This window comes from Leuresthes tenuis, unplaced genomic scaffold (assembly GCF_036924035.1).
Source record: "Leuresthes tenuis unplaced genomic scaffold, fLeuTen1.0.hap1 SCAF_3, whole genome shotgun sequence".
Classification (NCBI taxonomy): domain Eukaryota; kingdom Metazoa; phylum Chordata; class Actinopteri; order Atheriniformes; family Atherinopsidae; genus Leuresthes; species Leuresthes tenuis.
This window is the reverse complement of record NW_027325357.1, coordinates 24,581,603-24,603,503: the sequence shown is the minus strand read 5'-3', so window position 1 is coordinate 24,603,503 and position 21,901 is coordinate 24,581,603. Positions and strand designations below refer to the sequence as shown.

General features: G+C 40.7%; 3 protein-coding genes and 4 non-coding genes across 8 annotated transcripts in view; 2 read left to right on the top strand and 5 right to left on the bottom strand.

Annotated features, from left to right (window-relative positions):
- Nucleotides 1-21,901, top strand: part of rpn1 (ribophorin I) — a 164,489-nt gene that overhangs the window by 107,204 nt on the left and 35,384 nt on the right. The gene's annotated exons all lie outside the window — the stretch shown is intronic.
- Nucleotides 912-2,511, bottom strand: mustn1b (musculoskeletal, embryonic nuclear protein 1b). The gene is made up of 3 exons (XM_072382714.1): nt 2,399-2,511; nt 2,189-2,312; nt 912-1,237 (listed from the first exon to the last, which is right to left on the bottom strand). Exons 1-3 carry the CDS (start codon nt 2,405-2,407, stop codon nt 1,122-1,124), a joined length of 249 nt encoding a protein of 82 aa, XP_072238815.1. The 5' UTR covers nt 2,408-2,511; the 3' UTR covers nt 912-1,121.
- On the top strand, nt 1,810-1,881 carry trnae-cuc (transfer RNA glutamic acid (anticodon CUC)). Its single transcript has one exon. It is a non-coding gene; the product is annotated as a tRNA-Glu (tRNA).
- Nucleotides 4,234-21,090, bottom strand: stimate (STIM activating enhance). Of its 2 annotated transcripts, XR_011915213.1 has the most exons (9): nt 20,085-21,090; nt 17,218-17,266; nt 17,025-17,120; nt 16,767-16,888; nt 16,509-16,621; nt 13,096-13,173; nt 12,719-12,862; nt 7,815-7,980; nt 4,234-6,151 (listed from the first exon to the last, which is right to left on the bottom strand). XR_011915213.1 is itself a non-coding variant. In XM_072382713.1 (8 exons), the coding sequence occupies exons 1-8, from the start codon at nt 20,299-20,301 to the stop codon at nt 6,038-6,040; spliced, it is 933 nt and encodes a 310-aa protein (XP_072238814.1). In that variant the 5' UTR covers nt 20,302-21,087; the 3' UTR covers nt 4,234-6,037. The 2 variants fall into 2 exon arrangements, 1 of the variants encoding a protein (XP_072238814.1); XM_072382713.1 differs by lacking the exon at nt 7,815-7,980 and having other exon boundaries at nt 20,085-21,087.
- Nucleotides 7,794-7,866, bottom strand: trnar-acg (transfer RNA arginine (anticodon ACG)). The gene has a single exon. It is a non-coding gene; the product is annotated as a tRNA-Arg (tRNA).
- On the bottom strand, nt 10,586-10,658 carry trnar-acg (transfer RNA arginine (anticodon ACG)). Its single transcript has one exon. It is a non-coding gene; the product is annotated as a tRNA-Arg (tRNA).
- trnar-acg (transfer RNA arginine (anticodon ACG)) lies at nt 11,750-11,822 on the bottom strand. Its single transcript has one exon. It is a non-coding gene; the product is annotated as a tRNA-Arg (tRNA).

The following is a 21,901-nucleotide window of genomic DNA, read 5'->3' as shown; positions in this document are numbered from 1 at the left end:
CGGTTTCCTGTTCTTTTGAAGTATTCATGTTTAATCTCCTGTAGAGAATGAAATAGGTGTATTTCACCCAACATCGGGCTGCTGTGAAAAGACTTTTAGCCTGAGTCACACTCCAACCACCTGATGAATTCACGAGTGTTTGATTGTGACACCAAGTTCGACCCCACCTATATTATGCGATGTGTCAGCATCATTCTGAAGGCAGTCTGTATTCCAGGGTACAAGAGTCTTGCCAACTCTTGGTAGAAGTTTGTTTTTAGAGCTTTCAGTCTGAAGCTCTAGCAGAAAAGTTTAAAAAAGTGAGGAGAAACGGCAGATAATGCAACACTGCCTTACAATGAATGGGGTGTGCTGGCTGAATGGATTTATCATTTACATTTACATCTTAAAATGTAAGCACGGGTATAATTCATGCTTCTAACAATTTCCTGCAGACAAAGATGACTATTTTCTAATTTGTCATTAATTAATGGCACCGAAACTTCTTGGTTAGTTGTAGCTACAAAACTAACATAAAGAGAACACTATCATTTGCGTCAGGGGCACATTTACAATGTTAACTACATGCTGGAGAGCATTTCTGCCAAGTCTTTCACAGGAATACATTTTCCAGCACAAAAAAGCCAACTGGTCAACATTTCTTGTGGGCAGGTGAGCAGTGGCACAAAATGAGGGAAACATTATTCAGTTAAGGGTTTTGATTATGCTTTTGTCTACACAGGGATGATCAAACTCTTTCAAAGTAACGGTAGCTTTTGTGCATCTGCAAAGGTCATTGACAGCAGTCTCTGTCATTTCTGTCGATCCACATATCATCCTGTTTGCTACTGGCAAATTCAAGAACTTTGCACAAAGGGCAAATAAATGATTAGGGAAAATGGGCATTAGTCGGTTGTGTGCAATACAAAAAACAACAACAACAACAAACACGTAGCATTGCACAGCATGCATAACAGTAATATCAAAGTAAACTAGTGGCACAACGCTGTCCCATTTATCACCTCCCAATTTCACAATTTTTTGATTTAAAGAACCAAGAAAGCATACACACTTTAAAATCCACATTGTCCAGGCATGAAACAAAAGACTACAGTTCTTATTCGGATTTTGCTGCAGTGTGACTACTTGCTGAACACACTGGCCGCAGGATCTTTGGCAGCAGCAGGCGTGGTGAGCACTGTTTCTGCTCCGGACCTCACGCCGCTGAACACAGACGGTGCCACTTTGCCCATACGCTCTGCGCACAACAAACACAAGAGAAACAGTTGTTTAATGGCAGCGATCACTCATCTCCAGGCAGAAGCCTAATATAGGAATATGGGAACAGTTTCTGTTCCATGTGTGATTACCATTTGAACAGTTGAGATATTATTTGTATCACAACCTTTCGATTTGAGTTTACTGTCATTCCAATGAGCACTATTTGCATTTTTTGTGAAAGAGTTTTAATTATGGAAAAGCGAGTACATGTACTGTTTGATACGGGACGTTGTTACCCCAAAGAATGTGATGCTTCACGAGGTTGCTTGGAAGAGTATCAAGTAAGAGGTCAAGTACTACCAACACAAATATAACAAGAGTCTAGCCAAAACATATAAAGGAAAAGGGACGTGTTTTATGTCGGGCTACTGCACATTCAGTTTGAGTAACACCATATGTAGCAGCCTTACATATCGGTGCGTAGGTTTAGCTCGTTAGCTTGTATGCGCTTGTATTGGTAACTGTTCTCTGGAAGGATTAGTGAACTGTAAAAACGAAACGCGTGAAGTATCAAATAATTTTGTTATATTTAGCTAATTCCGAAATTTATCCCTGGTGGTCTAGTGGTTAGGATTCGGCGCTCTCACCGCCGCGGCCCGGGTTCGATTCCCGGTCAGGGAACGTGTTTTTGACCAAAATGAGTATTTATAGTGTAAATCCCACCGCTTCTGTATTCCTTTATTTATCACTATAAATCTACACGCGTTTTTCTGCATTTCTATATTCATAGGATAATATGTTAATCTTCCTTTAATAATTTGTAACTCGTCTTCATTAATCCAGAACAAACATAATGTGAACAATGAGCACACTTACAAAGACAGGAAGACCAAATGTTTCTACAGAGTCTCTGTGTGACGTGATGTGATACCATTTGCCTAACGTTTCTGTGTAGGAAGTAAAACAACATTTATCAGGTTTTACTTACCACACTCCACCATGACCTCATAGGTCTTACTCTTGACCTCGCCCTTCAGCCCCAGTTTACTGCGAGCTCCTTTCAGGTCCTCCTCCTTCATCGGTGGGCGCTTCTTCTTTTTTACCTCGCCTGGCTACAGTGACGAATAAAATGAAAGACACGGTTGGTTTTCTTCACATCTGTTTTTTTATGAAAATCAAAACGAATGGTTTAACATACCTGTGACATGGTTATTAAAGTTGGGCTAATGATTCCACGGACTCGCTTTCCAGTGTAATTGATGTTCTGGTTGTTGTTATGCTCTGTGTGTGTCTTTATCTCAGCAAGCCTGACATTATATAGTCCTGGTCCACACCCCGTGAGTCAGTGAGACCCTCTACCATCAGTGTCATTGCTGTCTGTTGTCAGTATGTATTATTAGGAGTGACGTGAGGAATGGTACAGCTGGAATGGGTCTCCCATAAGCTTACGGGCCAACAGCTGATAATTCTAGACACAAGTGCAACTTGGCACTAAAAGGAAAATCAAGTGTCCCCCACCCAGCAACACCTCCCTGCAACTCCAGAAGTTGGGACTCTGCCTTATGAAAGCTTGTGAAAAGGATTTCCAGACAGTTAACGCATAGGCCAACAAAATGAGGGCTGAACCAAGAAGAAAACTAGGAAATCTGCCCAACTGCCAAGTTAGAGGAGGGTCAGTTGCGTGTGAAAACATACCCACTGGCTAAATCATTTTAAACATATCATTTGGATGAACCAATGAATATTGAGCCGCTTATTTTGGTTTATTTAATGCTTATCAAAGCCTTGGTAAGGTCTATTTTAAGCTGGCACAAAAACAGTTAAAGCAGTATTAGTCATAACACTTGGCTGTGTAATTTGAAATAAAGTGGCAAGCAGTGAGGTGATGGACCAACTGACTCACTGTTTTGCAAATAATAAAAGTCAGTGACATGTAGAGAATCCAGTTCTAAAAGGCAGCACATACAATTTTATACAGTCACAAGACATGAGATGATTCATGAGGAAAAATAAATAAATCAATCAAGTTTTTATACACAAATCTGCTTTTAGTTTTTGGACTTTTTCCTAATCCTTCATTTTTATATCACAGAGAACAAACCACACGAGACGCAAAAACAGCGTTTGGTGAGCGTGTGGACAACTCGTATATATCAGAAATGTGACCTGGACTGCACACGCTGGATTAAACTTTAACAGTGCGTTGCATTCTGAAAGTATATCATCCGTAAAGTAAAATGACTAAATCAGTGAAATAGTAGAGGATTCAATCTGTTAAGTTAAAACAGATACCACATGGAAACACTTGAGTTTAAGAACCTAAAACTGAACTTAAATAAATGCACTTAGTTACCTTTCACTGCTGTTTCAGCAGAAAATATATAAATATACATAAATATATAAAATCAGAGCCAAATGAATCTCATAACACTTGCTACAGGCTCAGTTGTTCTCTGTTTGAGACAATGAGGATCTCTGTTTGCATATATTTACCAGTACTGGCTAGCAGCCTCTTTAAGTTAAATCATGGTGTTAGAACCTGTACTTGAAGAGGATTTTACAATCTCTGCAACAGAACACACCAAAATCACACGTTTGTGTGGGAACAGCAACTCGACCGCATGTACAATGAAATGAAAAAAATAGAGGATCGAGTTTCAGTTGAAGTCTATGATCAATGGTGTTAAAATGGTATTTGAAGAATAACTCCAGACAGTTAGTTACTGTCTGTGTCTTCCACTGAGTACGTGCAAAATGTGTATTTCTGGGCGCATAAACATGGTTACATTTTTACAGGGTTTTAATTGGAAATGGACTGCCTTTACCGATCAACACTGGGAAAAGCCAAAAACTCCTTAGGTTATAAATTCCACTAGGCTTAGACAAATTGTTGCCATTCTTTTTGACCAAATGAATCACTGGTGCTCTTGTTGGTTAAGGGTCGGCATCGGTTTTATTCCTCATCAGAGAACTCTCCTGGAAACCACTGAAGACAATACTGAATTTTACAGAGGAAACGAATCAGCTAAGACGTTACTGTATCACATCTTTTATTTGAAAAGCATTTGTAATCATTATTCACCTCCATCTCTTGCCTTTTAATAGCTTAGTAGTTTACATTTTGCAAAATACTGTAAGCCCTCTTTGTCCTGGATGAGCTTAGAGTTACAATAACTGCTGCAAGGTGCTGTAATTTCCCCCTTTTAAGACGTCATTTATTCCTTGCCAACATGCCAAAATAACGTAATAATGAAAACATGACCAGCACCGTAGTTGTCACAGTTTGTGTCACTCCATTTACTTTTAAATAGGACCAGCAGTCACTCCCAACAATACACGCATGCATTCAGCATACACCAGTACATGCAGGCATACTGTATACATACATATATATATATATATGTATACACATACCCTGGCACACACAAAAACACTCACTCCCTGTCTCTCAGCTGTCTGGTCCACAGTCATCATTTTACAGTTTAAAGGTCTAAGCAAGTCACATTCTTAACATCAGAGCCCGCTGAATGCTGCTTCGTGCCTGAAGATCTGGAGCTCTGCTTAAATCAAACGAAGAAATCAGAACCTAACAAACAAAAAACCAGCTGGTAATTTCAACCAGGCACATGACTGAAAGAAAAAAAAACACAACAAAACAAAGTCACACACAAAACAAAAGGAAAGGAAAGATGAAAGCTGTAATGCATGGGACATTGTGCAAGAAATGGTTCCCATCTCAACTCTTTCTGTCTGAGTGAAGGAATGAAGAACACTTTGGAGACAAGCATATTCACCTTTTTGGCCCGAAAATAAGACTCAAAACTAAAAAAAACAAACAAAAAACATTCAAATACAAAAACAAAAACATTATAGGCAGAACACATGAATGAAACAGTCCCAAACAAACTGAGACTGCTGTACTGTATCTACAGACAAACACTGGCTGAGCTGACATTAGAAGGATGTGGCAGCATGGTTTGCAGTCCTAGTTTAAGAGTTTAATAGCTGAAAAAGTGACTTAAAGTCTGTTAGAGGACAAAAGTAGAACCTTGCTGCAAGAATGTCCGTGCTCCCTTTCATAAAAGTAAAATCACATACAAGATATACAGAAGTAAAGAGTGTGACTGTGCTGAAAAGTGTTCAAGCTGCATCAATACAGTGATTCGAACACTGACAAAATTCTCCTGTGTGTGAATGTACACACGCTCTCACTCACGTACATACATACAGTACATATCACAGGCCATAGCGGTACGTCTACATGAGAGGACAAAAGGACCAGGATAAAGTTCACATGGAATCTATATCAGTTATACATTTACTTTAAGAACATGTTATGGTATAAAACCTAAACATCTCAATAGCAAGAGTTTCAGGCGTAGTATTTTGCTCTCTTACGACCAGAAACATTTGTCCAAATCATTTGGTGCTGGACTAGTACACTAATTCAAATTGCCACTTAAGTTCTATTAATTAACCTGTGCTATTTATCTCCTATTATCCATACATTACTGCTTTAACAGTATAATAATTGTTCATGAGGGTCTCCCCCCCCCTGTCATTAAACACAACCGTTATACCAGGAGTAACATGTCAACATGCAACAGTGATCCAAAGATCGTGGTTAATATTTTAGTGTCCCAGTTCAGACATGTTTTATGTAGTTATCCTCCTGGAGTCAAAAGAAAATGGAATTTCAGGACAGTAAAACCTTTCGTCTTCAAAAAGGCTCAAAGGCTGATATCATAACCTGTGGAGGAACAGGGAATGAATGTGGTCTTGTGAGGTGAGAGCTACCAGAGGAAATCGATCATCGCAGTAAAGCTAGGCACACAGGTCAAACGGGGATCCCCATGCGATGCTTTTTCTTCTTCACCGTCTTTAGACCAGTGAGTCGACGGACATCGTCTTCATCCGACTCATCCATTTCATCATCTGCTGAGAAAAGGATCTAAGACACAGGAGCAAGAGATGGAGAATTATAAGGTTTTGGAAGTTGGAAAAGAAGACTGTTACTCTATAAACCCTTCAAAAAGTTTCTTAAATATGAAAAATTTAAAACAAACAAAGAAAAACCATTTACATGTTAAGCTGATGATAACTGGTGTAATGTCCTGTTAAAGAGTGACTTAAAAATGACCATGACTCCTGAAGCTAAATTATTGCCTGTGTATTCCCTGAGGTATCTGTAAGAGGCTATAAGCAGCCAGTCTATTTCTGGCCACATAACCACGGCGAACACCCCATCTCACACCCCAGTGGTAGGCAAACAGTAAATAAAGCCACACTTCAGTTCATAAACCCACAGGATCTGGGATATGCCGATTTAGATCAGGCTCCAAAAATGCTGAATCCTTTATTTTACCTGTAATGACCTAAATATGATCTTTCATTTAAAGTTCAAAGCACATCCATAAAGGCAGAATATCTTTTTCAGTTCTCGTAGTTGTGATTCCGCCCGGCTCATTTCTGTTAACGCTATGTTGATTTTACACAGACGTAACATTTCTAATCACCCAGTCTATTTATCTCCTGTTCAGTTACGACTAAGAGTTAATAAACTTAATAAACTGTTAATAAAAGAGGAAAATCTGACCACCCTCACTGAACAGTGAGACGTCCGGCTGCAACAGTGTTACCGTTGTTCATAACACTTCACACAAGTGCACTTCACTGTAGTTACAGAACCCAGACCAGCGGTGGATAACAGCAGCTGAAAACATGGCTAATCTGTTCTGTCCGCAGTGTGCGGCTGAATGCAGTTCAGACCGGTGGCAGGTGTGAAGTGATATATAAATGTTCTAATCCAGCAAGATTGCTGCACAACTTGTTTCAGAAGGGCACCAGTGGGCTCATTCAGACAAGACACTGACATGTTCAGTTGCAGCTGCATGTATGTCAGCGTCTGGGTTTGACTCCCTGTCAGGGGCCAATAAGACACGATATGAAAATATTGTGTCTTATTGGCTACATCTCTTCTGGTCACAGTTACAACTCTTGTACGTTTGCTGTCAATACAGAAAATGTAATTTAAAAAAAAAAACAACCAATACAGATATAACTGGTGTACCAGTACTGTTAACTCTCAGTTTACTATCAAGTTTCTCTCCATAGCCCTGAAGTCGACACCCAAAAATCACTTGTTTCTTTAAACTGTGATTTTCTTTTAAAATGGCATGCATTCTTTCATCTGTGCAGCATCAATGGGTCTCTGTCCTTTGAAAACGCACCCTCACTCTGCAGCATGAACATCCACAGTATGGAAAAGTCTTTGATAATAACTTCTCAATCACACCAATGTGAGACGAATAGCGAGATACTATTTCTTGATTATTTTGGCTTCAGATGTTTTATAATTCAGCAACATTCCACTTATCCCTCAAATATAGAGACTAATGTGTTTAGTGTCCAATGATCTGCCTTCTTTCTTTTGTCTAAGAGGGTTGTCATTTCACTTTATAAGTATGTTACCATTGCTCATTCGTATTTGAGTAATATCTCACGCTCAATAGATTTTCTTCATAGGTTTTTCAGTTTCAGTGCAAGCTGCACTTCTTCACCCCGATTCAGAAATAATATAATGAAAAGAAGCACGAGCCAGCCAGGAGTCGAACCTAGAATCTTCTGATCCGTAGTCAGACGCGTTATCCATTGCGCCACTGGCCCGCCACGTGCATGAGTCAGAGCTGAGAGGCCGAGAGTTGTGAGAGCGCAGCCTAACCCATCCCCCACAACTCCCTCAGTTCAGCATGCGGCTGCGAGCTCACTCTCTGAGAGCAGCTGCAGCATGCAAGCACAGAGTGAAACAAAGCAAACAAAAAAAAAAAAAGAGTACACTGCCTTCAAGCTTTCACAGTTATACTCTATGGATATTTTTTTCAAAAACACTTCACAAATGACTGCTTTCAACATACTAAAGAGAGCTTTAGACAAATGAAGGAACAATGTTAAGGACATAGAATAAGCAAAAGAAAGCGCTCCTCAGTGTGCAGGTGAGAAGGCTGACTCACCACACTGCAGTTATTTACTTTCCTTCCAAATGACCGTCTACATCATTAGGAAATATGTGCTTAACGCTCCCTGATGGCCCAGTGGTTAGGATTCAGCACTCTTACTACTGGGGCCTTGGTGGGCTACGATGTAGCAGATTCCACTGCAACTTTTATTAGAAATCCAAATGATGTATTATATTGGCTTTCTACTCTCCTAAAAAAAAAAGAACAGGTTACCAACTTAGTTTCAATCTCTGATGAATTACACATTAGGGACGGACATGTTGCTGTGGTAATGTTTAATGAGTTGTGATGCTGAGCGCTAAAGAAAATGTCTGGAGAAAATAAACATTTGTCAATAGTTTTATAAAAGGATCAAACAGAGTAAAAAAAGATATTGAAAAATATCTTAAATAACATTAGGAGGACAAGTGATGTCTTTATAATTCCTATTTTCTGTTTTCTATGCTCTTAACTATTTTTTTTTTTAAATCAATAGAGAAATCTAGGTTTCTCCAAATATGTGGGGGAAAGAGATAGCAACATCATAACATTCTGAGTCAGTGTCCGTGCCCCTTTTGGGTAAATAGGTTGTTGTAATAAAGTATTCAGTGTCGTAACGACAGACGTTCTTCTCTCTCGTGAGTATCTCTTGAGCCAGTGGGCTGATATAGGTATTACTGTCATGTAAGGTGGCGGTTTCTTCCGCTCATGAGTAAACGCTAGAGTTAATGTTCATTAAACCTTTGTAAGAAGATCGCTACTTGTAGTGTGAGGAGATTGGGTCTCGTCCTCGAGTTGAATAAACCGGAAAATTACGCTAAATTAGAAATCAAATGGTTTCATTTGAATCATTTTCAGATTTACTTACGTATTCAATTGTTGAAAAGTGGGATGGAATTTATGTTTATGTTTATGTATTTAGCAGACGCTTTTATCCAAAGCAACTTACAAATGAAGATATAACAAGCTATACAGAAAAAGCTAACAATAAACTACATAGAAGGAACCCACGAGTCAGACTCTGTCAGAGGTGACAGAGTAGAGATAGAGTGCAGAGATAGAGGGGGTAGGGAAATACAAGGTAAGTGCTGGGATAGGAGATGCTCTCTGAAGAGCTGGGTTTTCAAGAGTTTCTTAAAGATAGACAGGGACGCCCCTGTTCCACCATCGTGGAACGACACATGAAAAGAGTTTGGATTGTCTTAGGCGTGGTGTAGGAGCTGCTAGACGACAATCCTGGGACCAACGGAGGGACCGAGTTGTGACATAAGCCTTTGCAAGAGCATTCAAATAGATGGGAGCCGTTCCATTAAGCACTTTGTAGGCGAACATCAGTGACTTGAATTTGATGCGGGCGGCTAAGGGTAGCCAGTGGAGTTCAATGAACAGAGGGGTGACGTGTGCTCTTTTAGGCTGATCGAAGACCAGACGCGCCGTCGTGTTTTGGACCATCTGCAGAGGTTTCACAGCACAGGCTTGGAGACCAGTTAGGAGAGCATTGCAGTAGTCAAGGCGGGAGATGACCAAGGCCTGCACCAGGAGCTGGGTGGCATGTTGGGTTTGTTGAGTTAGGTATGGTCTGATCTTTCTTATGTTTAGCAATGAACGAGCATGAACGAGCAACAGAGGTAACGTGATGTTTCACGGTTAGTTGGTCATCACACTTCAGGCGTCACCCCTTATTTTATGTTGTGCGCACAATTGGACACGGCCGTTCATGTGTTAGCTAATTGCACTTGGCTGAGACCGCCACCGAGAGTTAACCGCCAAGTGGTTTCAGAGAGGAGAGTGACTGCCCGTTCACAGCCCCTGAATACTCTGATTGCTTTGCGATGGCCCAACCGAGGCTACTAGGCAAAAGGTTTCACCCGCAGATGGGTTTTGATCACTTTCTCAACAGCAGATATTGGTTTTGGCAAAGAAGCTTAGAAAAACTTACACTAGCAGACACACAATGTTCTTTCTGTGCAGTTCCGATACCTTCAGTGTGCTGTAATGAGTTTTTAAAGCTCTTGCTTTAGTGAGAGGGCCGCCCACCGAGAGTTCATTTCTTTCTTTATTCCTTTGACCCTGCATAATGTTATAGTTCTTGCCCATCCTGTTTAAGCCTTCATACAGTATGTTACAGAATTATTAAATAATCAAACCCTCTCATTCTTCAGATTTTTTAAAGTCATACATTCGACAATTTGATAACTGAACAATTTAGTTACTTAAAAAAACAGACTAATGACTTTAATACGTCTTGAACTCTCTGTGTGAAGGGATGATGGGCTGATTACTTTGCAGGTTAAAAAGTGAAAATAGCTCAGTAGCCTCAAAGCTGATGGTGCACTTCAGGCCAATGACTATGATGAAAACGAAAGCAGAAAGAAAACAATAAAACAGCTCAAGCCAGCCAGGAGTCGAACCTAGAATCTTCTGATCCGTAGTCAGACGCGTTATCCATTGCGCCACTGGCCCACATTATTTAAAAGATAATGATGCATGAGACAATGACTCGTCCCATCCCCCACAGCCAAACACTGCAGCACAGAAACAGGAAGTAACCAGAAGCTGACTTTGGCTGTATTACTACAACCATTCCACAATTAAAATGTTGAACTCATCTTTCTCATTTTGACCTCACGGCCTAACTGTTCGAAACTCTAAAGGTAAATTTTGTTTAAAAAAAAGCAGGAATGACTTAATCACACCACTAAATGCAAGCTCTGTTAATCAACAAGTCTGACCCTCGTCCTTTTGGGTAATTTATAGAAGTAACCAAATTGTAATAAAACCATATAGATTCAGCGATATTTTCATTATAATAAGTCATATGTAGTGGAGTTTATGAGTTACTACAATGATAATAAACGTTTTCATTTTGAAAATCATTAAAATTGTGTCTTTAACTTGCAGTAGATGGATGATCCTACATTTTGAGCGTAGAAATACTATCCTGAAGTTAGAATTCAGGGTCTGTACAAACAAAAGACAGCCTCAGAGCAACAGAGGAAGCAACATGAGGTCAAACAAACCAATGACATCAGTCAACTTTGCTTTCTCCATTTATACTAGCTGCTGCCAACAAGTATCTTTACATCACTGTTCGCCCTTTTTCTACTTTGTTTGTCCTTCCTGGCATACAGTGAAGCTTCTCTCAGAAAGTTTTTTTTTTCTTTTTAAATTCAAAGCAGTCTAAGCAAATTCCACAAGAAATAAAAAAAGTTGTTTTTTTTCACACATTTGTCAGAGATTAATGGGATTCCCAAAGAAAAGGATGGACAGCTGGTTGGCTAAAATAGTGTACAATTACTTTGTTTGTAATTCCTTTACTAAGCCTCAAACATTTAGGCTAATGTCTATAGTACTTAAATTGTGATTTTGTGTACGACTTGATGCCATTTTACATCATGTGGGTAAACAGTTTAAAAGTATGCAAGTTCTCTTTTCACCAAAATGTGTCAATCAGAGTGATCAGAATGATTGACTTTCATACTGACCCACAGATGATGCTGTTTAACTGTTGCAGTAGATGCTGCATTTTCTTAATACATTAAAGAAAAGGAGCACGAGCCAGCCAGGAGTCGAACCTAGAATCTTCTGATCCGTAGTCAGACGCGTTATCCATTGCGCCACTGGCCCACATAAACACCCCCCCCACCCTTCACAAAAAAACACTCGAGTACAGCTCTCCGTAGCACACACACAGTCTGACATTGAGACTTTCAGGTGGCTTTCCTCTGTACTAATTTGCATTATGTTTAAAAACCTTAAAAATCATCTTATGACAAAAAGCATGCCACATGCAGATCACTGATAAAGAACACCAAGACATACAACTCTGTTTTTTAAACAGCTGAACATCATTTCACAAATGAATATTCACTAGACTCTGACATCTGGGACAAACTGAAAACACTTTAAACATCTTTTAAATACACGTTTAACCGTGGCTCCACTGTATTCTAAATTTCTGTGGAGGACCACAGTGCAGTGAGACGGTTCATCTTCACAAAAACAACAGATTACAGCGGCGGTCTTGCTTTCCCAACAAACTGTTTACCTCAGTTTACTTCGTACCATCAGTCAGTTTAAATGCTGTCATATATCTTTTTATGAATGCTAGACGAGAATAAAACATCCAAAAATGTTAATAAATATGCAGCTAATTGAGCAGCACTCACAGATACAAATGGACAGGAGGAAAATGAGAGCTAATTCAAATTCACACCCACGTTGATGCTCACTTTTTATTGCTCTTGATCTCTTGAATTAGTAAGCAGGCTAAAACCTACACTGCAGTTATGATATTTTCTCTCCATAACGAACTTTTACTTTGCATGCACGTACACGTTTGGGGAAAATTCAACTGAGCCGATGTAGAATGGAGGTCTGTACTTGATAGAGCAATTAGCTCCAGTCACTATTCAGTTTTACAGGAAAAACATAAATATGCCCAAAGGTAAATAGCTCTCAGCGAGCTGATTGATGGAGACTTTAATTGTCTTGTGTCATGTCAACTTTCCAGGAAGACTTACCTCTGACTCTGAGTCATCGTGGGACAGTGCCCGTCTGTAGCGCACCTTGCTGTTCCCACGGGAATCTTCTTCTCTCTCCTCAAGCTTTGCTTTTGTCCTGTGCTTCTTCATCAGGAAATTATCTACCACCCAGAACATGAGGGCCTCAACCAAACACACACACAGACAACGCTGGTCAAAGGTGTTTCCTGACTAAATCAACTGGACTGATTTTAAGTTAGCTAAACAGGATGATTTCTAGAAATTCATATGCACACGCAGGACAATGGCTATGGTATGAAGAAAACAAGGGTGTTTTGGGATCTCATTACATATGTGCACTGTAGGTTATAGAGGAGATGTAAATCTGGAAAACCACATGTTGATATCGGACTTACATTGACGAAGAACGGGACGATGAGCATGACTATGGCCAGTTCCAGGTCGGGATTCTCTATGGGGTTGAGGAGAGCCAGCTGGGACACAGACAAATATGTGAGCACAGACATAACATTGCATCCACTGACAACATTAAACAAATGATGATTACAGCATGCAGTCTGAACTATACTTAGCACAGTGACGGTTTTACAGTCTTGTGTTTATCAAGGCAAATGATGGGCAAGCGACATGTTCGAGATATGTTTATGCATTTAGCAGACGCTTTTATCCAAAGCGACTTACAAATGAGGATATAACATTACAGCTAACATCAAAGCTAACAATAAGCTACATAGAAGGAAACCACTAGTCAGATTCTGTCAGAGGTGACAGGGGTGACAGTGTAGAGATAGAGTTCAGGCATAGAGGGAAGTACAGAAAGATGAAGTGCAGTAGTTCTGGACCATCTGCAGCGGTTTCACAGCACAGGCTGGTAGACCAGTTAGGAGAGCATCACAGTAGTCAAGGCGGGAGATGACCATAGCCTGCACCAGGAGCTGGGTGGCGTGTTGGGTTAGGTATGGCCTGATCTTTCTTATGTCTAGCAACGCGAAGCGGCATTATCGAGGAATGGAGGTAACATGATCTTTAAAGGTTAGTTGGTCATTAATCACATAAGTTTCTAGTTACTTTTGATTGAGCAAGAGATAGGGATTCAGTTTGGATGCAGATGCTGTGGTGTATGGTCGTTTGGCTAGGAAGACAAGCAGTTCAGTTTTATAGAGGTTTAGTTGGAGGTGATGGGCTTTCATCCATGTTGATATGTCAGAGAGACAGTCTGAGGTGGTGTATATGGCAAAGAGAAGAGGTGCCAGTACTGAAACTTGGGGGACCCCAGTGGTGAGGTGATGTGCTGCAGAAGTGTGAACAAGACAGGATACTTTGAAGGACCGACCAGTGAGGTATGATTCAAACCAGGAGTGTGCTCTCCTTGTGATGCCCACGTTAGAGAGTATGGACAAAAGGATACTGTGGGTGACAGTGTCAAATGCAGCCGATAAGTCAAGCAGGATAAGTACTGAGGACTTAGCTGTCGCTCTGGCTTCTTCTAAGGCTTCTGTCACAGCCAACAGAGCCGGTTCAGTGGAGTGTCCACTTTTAAACCCAGATTGGTTTGGATCAAGGAAGCTGTTTTGTGAGAGGTAATCAGTGGCCTGCTTAAAACTGCCCTTTCAATAGTTTTTGTAAAGAATGAGGCAAAGGTGTCTGCCGTCAGATTGGTAGCAGGTGGCAGAGGCTTAAGTAGAGTTTTGAAGTTTCTGGGTGTCAGTAGTACTGTGAATCTTGTCAATGCAGAAAGCCTTTTTTGCATCAGTAACACTGGATGAGAATGATGACCGTAGTGCCTGGAATTTAGTTAGATCTTCAGGATCTTTTGATTTGTGCCATTTCCTTTCAGCAGCTCTGAGGTTGGTGCGCAACGCTCAGAGAAGATCATTAGGCCAAGGGTGGGACTGGGAGGATCGAGTGAGTTTGGTGAATAGAGGACACAGACTATCCAGACATGAGCTCAGTGTAGAGCAGAGGGACTCCGTGGCATCATTAACCTCAAGAGATGAGAATGTGTTGGAGGTCGGAAGACTGGAGGCAACAACGGAGGAGAAGCGGGTGGGCGACAGGTTGCGGCAGAAGGAAACCATAGGGGTGGAAGCAGAGGGTCTTCTCGGGAGACTCAGTCTGTTCCTGTCCTGTTTGGTGGCTGATCCAAACCAAATGATGATGGAGGTGCAGAGAACAGACTGGGCTATTGCAGTGTAGAAGTGGATCAGCAGCTCCTGGGGCAGGCTGAACTTCTTGAGCTGACGCAGGAAGTACATCCTTTGCTGGGCTTTTTAGACAATGGAGTCGATGTTGGGTGCCCACTTTAGGTCCTAAAGGGGGGGGGTTCCTGAAGTCCACTGTCATCTCCACAGTTTTGAGTGTATTCAAAGTATTGTATTTAGCATTAGGTAGCAGTTGGTTGTATTTACATTTGTTGAAAAAGAGCAGGCCCATTCTACCACCTCTCCCAGATGTCCCAAGTGCAGGAGAATGTGTGGTTGGTCGAAAGGGCAGCCAGGGTAGCATTGTCTTCAGGCTTAATCCATCAATGTAAATGGCAAAAAAAAAAAATCTGCATTAAGATTGGCTTCAACATGCGTCTCTGGTAGAGTAGTATAAGGGATTTTGGTGTCCCTGCTGATGAGGTCTGGATTTCATTCCTTATTTTGACTCTTTTAGATTAGGGAAACAAATCAATTTTACCTGCATTACTTCCACTTTGTATAATTCACTTGTTTAATGGGTATGGTTTTATTAATCAATGCTAACAAAGAACAATTACAAAAAGCTCAACTTTTTACTAAAGGATGCCACGTATGTTTATGCATTATGTTTATGCATTAGACTGCAGTAGACTGCACTGCACAAGTGTAAATGCATAAATAACTTTACCAGCTTTCACTTATGCTCTTGTGTTAAGAATTGTGCACTCTCATTGTCGTAAACTGGCTTTTATTCCGTCCATGACACCATATTATGTCTAATTCAGTGAAAACAGGCATAGCAGGATGATGGTTTTGACAGCAACTCCAGAGCCTGTATTTTTGTGTTTGGGATTGTGGATCGAAGCAGAACCTCATTAATCTAGAATAAGAAAAAAATCTATAAACAATTTCTGCAGGTTCCCAAATGTGATACCCTATTCACAAGAAAATAAGTAACCAGTACAACAAGCACTTTAATTTCTACCTTGAAATGGCAACAGTTGTTTGTGGTGTTTTCCTGGTCATGTTTTTAACAACCCACCAAGTGTACTGAGGGCAAACTGTGTCATGTCCATCAGGAGAGGCAGACATCTGATCTGACAGTAACTGAGCTCTCTAATGTGTCCCTGGTGGTCTAGTGGTTAGGATTCAGCGCTCTCACCGCCGCGGCCCGGGTTCGATTCACTTTTTGAATCCATTTAGAATGTAGAATTCAAAATTGTCTGGACTTAGAGTGCTTAAGTAATAAATGAACCATTAATCACCTCCAACTCTTTAAATGTCTTGTTTTGCACATATTTTAGTGTGAACATGTGTACATATTTGAGCACCGCTACCTTTTCCTTAAATCTGCCACAACATTGTTTAATACACCAACACAAAACTTGCCAAATGATTTCAAGTAAGGCAAAAAGGACAAGTGATACGAGCTGACACAACAGAATGGTAAGTGAAAACCAGCCCGAATAAATGGTCGTGTTCAGCCCACATGTACAGTTACTTTCTTAAGGATTTGTCCATCTCACCTTAAAATGAGTAGTTTAACAATAGCTCAGGTGTGTGCCTTCACATACACGTACGTTTTTCATGGTACCTTTTCAAACAAGTACTTTTCTTTTTCCTACCTTCTTCCACTGGGGAATGAGGAGAACCAGCATGATAAGGACTTTCTCAAACACCATGATGAGGATGTAGAGTATACACTGACCCAACCATGCTGTGCACTGCACAGGCTCCCCTACACACACGTATGGGAGATATGAAAGAGCAATAAAAAAGCAGCAACTTAGCAGTACAGAGGGCAGCTCCTGCCCTCTATTGGACATTGCAAGTATTTTTGGAGTCTCTTGGCACTCCCCTTGACTCTCAAACCCAGGCCTCACCGTATTCTCCAAAACGTAGAGACTCCCACTGCCTCCACTCTACAATAGCGCTGACGGCTCTTACCCCTGCATAGATCAGTAACATACCCAGAGAGGCATCTAACAAGAAGTTAATGAGGTATCTGTGGAAAAAGGAAGTATGATTTAGTCTACTGAAAGAGTTACAAGACTAAATCACCTGAATTTGAACACGCATTCTTGGTGATGTGTTTGCAGCACGCATAAGCACGACTGTGAGGAAAGCAGTCAAACACTCACAGTGAGCAGGGATCCTCCTCTGTGAGGTCTGACAGGTAAACGTTGGCAAAGTGAATGAAAAGCATCCCAATGGCCTGTTTTGACGTGTCCAGGAACCTGCAGGGACACAGTTCAGTTGCTTCCAAGTTTGTTCAGCGAGATAAAGGTGATGCTTTTGCACAGAAATTGATCTTAGTTGTCTCAGCTGACTTACCAAATTTTCCAGGGTCTCCTTTCATGTTTGGGCTCCCTGAAGCGTTTTACTGTAGAGAAGAGTACCACATGAATGGTCAGATGTTACTACACATCTTATCCACAGGGCACATGTTGCAGAGTAAGGATGAAGCAAGGACAACACATTAACATCTTTGTTCAAATCAAACTGAAAACTACTAATAAATAGCCTAAGCAGCAGCAATGAAATGTTTATCCAATACCACTTATTTTACCTCCCTTTGAAATAGGGAACAAAAAGCAATCTTTCAAGATTGCAAAAAGAATGACAGATCAGGCTAAAATTCCTCAGTATCTGGGCATCATGGTTTGACCATGAAAAACAAAACAACAGTTAAGTTCTTTTGGCACAGAATCCAAGCGGTCTGGTAATATACATGGGTATATGACGGGTTTTATGACTCACTAATGAAAGCAGTGAAATGTCCAGTGCTAACTAGGCTCCTCCTTTTCTTCACAAAGGTTGCTTGTTTTCACCCTCTTCCCCCCTCTCCTTCTTCTGCTTTTAAACGTTAGGACACAAATTTCTGTAAATATGTTACAAATCTGCAGTCCCTCAGCTGGACATCCAACAATCGCACTTTACCATTCAGACGAAAAAGCTACAGCTTAAACATAAACTGGGGGCTTTTATGCAGCACAAAAAGCTGTGACTTCAGTTTCTGTTCTCAACACAAGTGTGACTTCAGACTAAACACGCCCTGCGTGCAGCTGGGTGTGATGCGAATGCAAGCGGAGGCCTCAGCCTTCTCCTTGTGAGGAGAGCGGTCTCCCGCAAAGAAACCCCTCAAAACTACTCAACATTCCTGAAAACCGAGTATCTGGCGGGACACACATAACTACAAGGCATTTTTCTGTCCATGTGATTTCCAGACTGGGCTAGTTATTTTCTGTACAAAACAAAAAGAGTCACATGTGTAGATTGTCCACAGGGAGAAATAAACAAAGATGGGCTTATCAGATGATAATCAAAATGTAGTTTGTACATGTATGTTCAAAACACTTTAATAAATGATTTGTTGTGAAGCTGCTTTAGAAGACAGCGCTTAACCTTCCCTCACTTTGTACTGTGAGACGCGTACCGTATAAATCCCTCAAGATCTACAACGCCACTTCCTAAAAAGTTGTGAAAAAGATAAATAAATAAGAACATAATTCAATGGTATCCACATCTCTTTAACCAATGTTTTATTCACACTAGAACGCGAAAAAAATTAAATCGAATGTTTAAAGAAAAAAGATTTTAATAAGTCATAAAAGGCATCTGCTCATCTGACGGCAGCAGCAACATGTTTCCAGAAAGTTGGGACAGGGTGATGTTTACCACTGTGTGGCATCCCGTCTTCTTTTAGCAAAAGTCTGTAAACATCTGGGAACTCAGACCAGCTGCTGGACCTTTGCTTAGAGCAGGGCTGTCCACATCCGGTCTTCCAGGGCCGCTGTCCTGCGGGTTTCAGATGTTTCCCTGCACCAACACACCTTTATTAAGACAAAATGGGTCTTTTCAAAAAAATTGTTAAGTTCTGCACAAGCCTGCTAATGATGCGTTGATTTGAATCAGGTGTGTTGGAGCAGGGAAACACCTAAAACCCGCAGGACAGCGGCCATCGAGGACCGGAGGAGGACACCCATTGCTTAGAGGAATGCCACCCATCTCTAGTTAAATACAGGATTTGAGTGACTCAACGGTTCTGTAGGCTCAAAGATTACAGGCAACTGTTAATGATTTTCTGCCGTTTTAAGAGACGTCTCGAGATTCTCTGAATCTTTTGATATCATGTAGTGTAGATGGAATATTTAAAAGTCTTTTCTGAAGTTTCTCCAGCATTTGTAGACACAGTCTGTAGCACACTGGTGAACCTCTGCACATCTTTAGTTTTGAGAGACTCTGTCTCTCTGAGGTGCTCTTTTTTCAAAAATCTTTTTTTATAGCCAATCATGTTACTGACCTGTTTCCAATTAATCTAATTAGCTGCAACAAGTTCCAAATCAAAATGAGCTAACACGTCTCAGAAAATGTCTCTTTTCACATCCGATATATTCTTTTGACGTTCCACTGTGAATAAAATACTGGTCAGTGAGATTTCCAAATCATTGCATTCAGTTTCTAATGACATTTTACGCAGTGTCCAAATTTTACAGAGCTGGCGTTGTGTTTGAGAAAGCTTCAATCTCTTACTCAGTCGGCATTTGCACAACTTCAAGGCGAACACAATCAAAGTGAGCAACTCTTATTTCCACAGCCATAACTCCCTCAACTGACTGGCAAACAAAGCTCTTTGTGAAAACCACCACAGTTTCTCATTGGGAATCGTGCTCACTTCATCTTTTCAATTTGGGTCCACTAGGAAAAGTTTGCATGCATTATTTTTATTTTTTCTAGATAAACCCATTTTAAACCCTGTAATACTTTATGCTGAATTGTTCCGTTTGACCTTCTTTCTCTTTAAAGGAGCAACGCCTCAAAAACCCAGTCTGTCCCGACATGTTGGAATTTCTAACCTTTCAGGCACCGAAAAGAGTTCTGCAAAATACTGGGTGAAAAGTGAAATATGCTTTAGTATCTACATAGCACAAGATGGCGTTTTGAAGACACAATGAGCAAAATATACATGTTTAATAAGAAACTGTAAATGTTCTCGTAAATGTAGAGGAAGAATATTAAATAGAACATCTCAAACAGCAAGTATTATCATTTGAGTTGTTCTGTTTGAGCGTGCTTCGATGCTGCCAGCTGAGGTCAATATGTCATTTGATTAACTCCTGTGGTGCTATTGGATAATGCCCGCTCACATCAGCAGCTCGTGTCAGATATCTGACACACAGCAGACTTCTGACCATACTCACACATCAGCGTGCTGAAAGCCATCACAGCCAGGAGACCTTGAAGGAAAATCCCAAAGGAGTCCATTAAGGCGCCGTTCTCGCAGCCCCGGTTGTCAGTACCTGGCGTTGGGCTGGAAGACGCCGATGTGTTGGCAACAGACACTGCTGGTAAACCCGCTCCTCCTGGACCTGCCAGTCCGACCTCTCCGAGCATGTTGCCACCACTTACAGCAGCCATGGGTCAGATGCTAGACTACTAAATAAAGCCGACTGCAGTGGTTTGTCGCCCAGAGAGTCAAGTCTCTCCCGTAGTTGTTGGTCAGCTATTCGATATGTTAAGCAGGACACTCCTCAGTGAAAGATGGTTGCATTTTTTCCCTTGAAAGCTTGCACTCATTGTCCTGCTTCACACACCCATCTGACCATAGCCGCTTTATCATTGGGGAAGTAAAGCTGTCTGAACAAGAAGTTGCAAGCACGTATTGTTTAGCTCCAAACGTGTCGTATAATTAAAGAGCCATTGCTGTTTTATATGGTCCGTACAGCAGAGGTATTTCCTGCCCTGACCTGGAATCGTCTAATCTACGCTAACACCGGTAAGAAAAACACCAAGCAAACGGGTGAATGCAGCAAGTTAAACAGACAGAACCAGTGGTATAAACTCTCTTTAAATGCATTACAGTGTAGGTCAACCAGTAATAAGTGAAATTATGCACGATAAACGTCTAGGGGTCCAGCCACTGAGAAGCGGCTATTGCTCACCTCGCTAGCCTCTAAGCAAATTACTCAGTACCATTACGCTAAAGCTAAGCTAGCAATGTTTAATTTTTTTCTAACGTCGAAAATGTCACGTGCAAAGCTCCATCATGATCACCTCCCCCGAAAAAACAAACCATTCCTTATAGAAGCTAAATAAAATTGATGTAAATTGCAGGTCGCGACTGACGTATATCCAACTGCTTCCCTGCCCAGCCGAGCCCACTCATGTTGACAGGAGTTGGGTCATGTGACCTTGGCGTAGCGACAAACTGCATGCTGGGAAATGTAGAACAGACCGGTCAGTTGATCGTTTTTATTGCAATGCTCTCTTTAAATAGCAGTAATAATCTTCAAACAACAAATAAGTTCAATTTTTTTTTTGTTGAGAACGGATGAAATTTCAAGCAAATTAGCAAACAAAGAAACGATGGGTCGTCACACAAAATAAAACATACAGGAAATCACCCTACTTTAAATGGCAAACTGGATTTAAAAAATATATATACAAAAGCAGTATAAGAACTGCCAATTATCTGTTAAAATCGCTCTGCTGATAACATGTCTCATACTTTTCTATTTTATTTTCAATCATACACCCAATTTATGAAAGTTTAGGCCTATGCTGTGCAAATATACTGTATAGTCTGGAGATTTACACATTGCTTCTGCTGACAATTATTCAATATATGTAGCTTCTAAATCACCCTGTTGCACTAGAAGATATTTGATTATGTACATATGTACAGGCATACACTGTCGACCTACAGTGCATGGTTTAGCTTGTGCTTGTGTTACAGAATCCTCACAATAGACTGCTCTCCCATACTGTAGAAGGATTTGATCTCTTGAGAACATGGGCCTTTTTGTATTATGCACACTAGGAGGTGGCTTCATTTGAAGTATTTCAGTTTTAGATTAGCAAACACATTGTTAGCAAACAACGCGTCATGACAGTTTGTTGTTCACACCTCAATTAAGTACCTGCAATGTGTCAAAGCTTTTCTTTTGAAGAGTAAATCACCATTATATTATTCTTTAATACTACCTCAGTATCAGTACCGATAATGGTGCGTGATTTC

What these genes read in the sequence shown, in the direction of transcription:
- mustn1b (XM_072382714.1), bottom strand. An exon ending in TGAGGTCATGGTGGAGTGTG is followed by an intron (nt 1,238 to 2,188) that starts GTAAGTAAAACC and finishes TGTTGTGCGCAG; the next exon opens with AGCGTATGGGCAAAGTGGCA.
- stimate (XM_072382713.1), bottom strand. Translation starts at nt 20,301, where the DNA reads ATGGCTGCTGTAAGTGGTGGCAACATGCTCGGAGAGGTCGGACTGGCA. An exon ending in TCTACGTTTTGGAGAATACG is followed by an intron (nt 16,622 to 16,766) that starts GTGAGGCCTGGG and finishes ACGTGTGTGTAG; the next exon opens with GGGAGCCTGTGCAGTGCACA. An exon ending in ACGATGACTCAGAGTCAGAG is followed by an intron (nt 6,152 to 12,718) that starts GTAAGTCTTCCT and finishes CCTGTGTCTTAG; the next exon opens with ATCCTTTTCTCAGCAGATGA.